The sequence below is a fragment of the Hippocampus comes genome, unplaced genomic scaffold, assembly GCF_001891065.2.
Source record: "Hippocampus comes isolate QL1 unplaced genomic scaffold, H_comes_QL1_v1.1 scaffold81, whole genome shotgun sequence".
NCBI lineage: Eukaryota > Metazoa > Chordata > Actinopteri > Syngnathiformes > Syngnathidae > Hippocampus > Hippocampus comes.
Window position 1 is genome coordinate 269774 of NW_017806179.1, and position 1845 is coordinate 271618.

Sequence of the window (1845 nt, forward strand, 5' to 3'; positions counted from 1 at the left end):
ACTCCTCAGACATCAGAACGCCGGCGTCGGCTCGGAGCTTCAGCACGTGAGACTCAAAGTGAGCGGCTTTCACCGGACTGCACGCGCGCATGTCAAAAGGTGTCACCTCGGAGGCCAAAGCGCAACAAGTTGCGATCGCACTCACCTGCTGAGGCGGCGAGCACTGTCAGGGGCAAAAAGCACACGAGTGAGCGCGAGGCGCGCACACAGAGGCCCAAAGACGCAAACACTGACCTCCTTAGCCCCACGTACGGCCCGCCGCAAGGCACCTCCTTCCACAGATTCATCCTCATGGCGGGCTTCTCCTGCGCCGCCCTGCTGCGAGTCGACAAACAAACACATGCGAGGCCGGCGCGGTGAAAAACGCTTCCTCGTGGCAAAGGGAAGCCCATGCGGCGGCGGCGGCCCCGCTCGTCACCCGACGTACACTTTCCTCACTCGCTGGCGGTACAGCAGCAGAGACACCGCGGCCACCGTCACACCCAACAGGAACGTGCCGGCGCTCAGCCCCTCCACCGCGCCCCCTAGAGGCTCTGACAGCAACGGCGCACGCCCCACATGTCACGCGACGGCGAGGCGCGCGCTCGCGTCGGCGCGCCTTACCTGCGTTTGTCCGGAGTGGCGCGGACAGGTAGGTGTCGCTAAACAGCGGCCCGGGAACCTCTTTGCCGTTTTCGTCAAAAAGTCGCGTGAATGCTCGTACGCTAAGCCTGCACACGTGCGCGCGCACGGTCAAAAGATGGCGAGCGTGTTGTCGTGTCAAGAACATGCGCCCCCCGGTGGTGACCTGTAAGAAGTTCTCTGCTTGAGTGGGCCGTCGCAGAAGTCTCCGTAGCTGTCAGTCAAGTAGGAGGTGTCGCGGTAACGGTCACAGGCCCCACCCAGCCGGTCGCCTCCTGCCCCCAAGTTGACCTCCACCGACTGAGAAAAGGAATTCGTCAGTCAGCTCTGCCGTGCGCGTGTGCGCGCGCGCGCGCGCGCGCGCCTCACCTGGCCGGCTGCCGCGCTGGCGTCTTGTGGGCATCTGTTGACGAAGTAGGCGCTCTGGTAGGCCCTGACGGAGGCGTTGCTGACGTAGCGGCGGTAGGAGGGCAGCGGGTGGCGCCGCTCGGGCCGCAGAACGTCCTCGGCTGTTTCCCAACACAAGCATCCGCTGAGAAGGGGGACCTCGAGCGAACGGCGAGCCTCGTCCGACGCAAAGCGAGTACCGTCCGACTGGGCCACGATGACGGCAAAGTATCTGACGGCGCCGTTGACGTCGCTGAACCACGAGCAGTTGAAGCGAAACAAGATGGACGAAGACGTCACCTTCGCCGCGCTCACGGCGACTCTGGGGGGCGGGGCCGGGGGACCTGCGGGACAAGCCGTCAAGGGCCTCCACCTTGGCGCCGCAGCGCGCGCGTATACTCACGGTCGATCATGGTGACGGCCGCGCACGTGGTCGGCGCGCTCGTGCGTCCGTGCGACGCCGCCCTGACGGTGACGGCGTACTTCCGGAACGCCTCCAATCGGTCCAGGGTGACGGCGGTGACCCCGGCCTCCAGACGCAGAGCCGACGCCAGCTCGCCGTCCTCGTGGCGACGGCACTCCACCTCGTACGAGTCCAAGTCGGACGCGGGGGGAGACCACCAACAAGACACGCCCGACGACGACAGGGGGACGCAGTGGAGCCGAGGCGGCGGGGAGGGACCTGCGAGGACGGCGGTTACACAGAAGCGCACGCCGCCAAATACGCGCCCCGCGTCCCGCACCCACTTGTCGTGACGCCTCCCCGGATCGGGCGACTGGTAACCGCGGGCCCGCCCGCCGCCCCGCCCCCGCTGACGGCGGCCACGGTGAAGTTGT

At 66.7% G+C, this 1845-nt stretch overlaps 1 protein-coding gene across 1 annotated transcript in view; it reads right to left on the reverse strand.

The window, feature by feature from the left end:
* ptprb (protein tyrosine phosphatase receptor type b) overlaps positions 1 to 1845 on the reverse strand; it is a 12471-nt gene that overhangs the window by 2599 nt on the left and 8027 nt on the right. Inside the window, exons 22-31 of the mRNA XM_019897458.1 lie at positions 1756 to 1844; positions 1412 to 1690; positions 1209 to 1352; positions 991 to 1130; positions 788 to 921; positions 604 to 710; positions 428 to 533; positions 235 to 318; positions 146 to 163; positions 1 to 77 (exon numbers count right to left, since the gene is read on the reverse strand). Coding sequence (XP_019753017.1) covers positions 1 to 77; positions 146 to 163; positions 235 to 318; positions 428 to 533; positions 604 to 710; positions 788 to 921; positions 991 to 1130; positions 1209 to 1352; positions 1412 to 1690; positions 1756 to 1844 — 1178 coding nt within the window. The remainder of the gene's footprint in view (positions 78 to 145; positions 164 to 234; positions 319 to 427; positions 534 to 603; positions 711 to 787; positions 922 to 990; positions 1131 to 1208; positions 1353 to 1411; positions 1691 to 1755; position 1845) is intronic.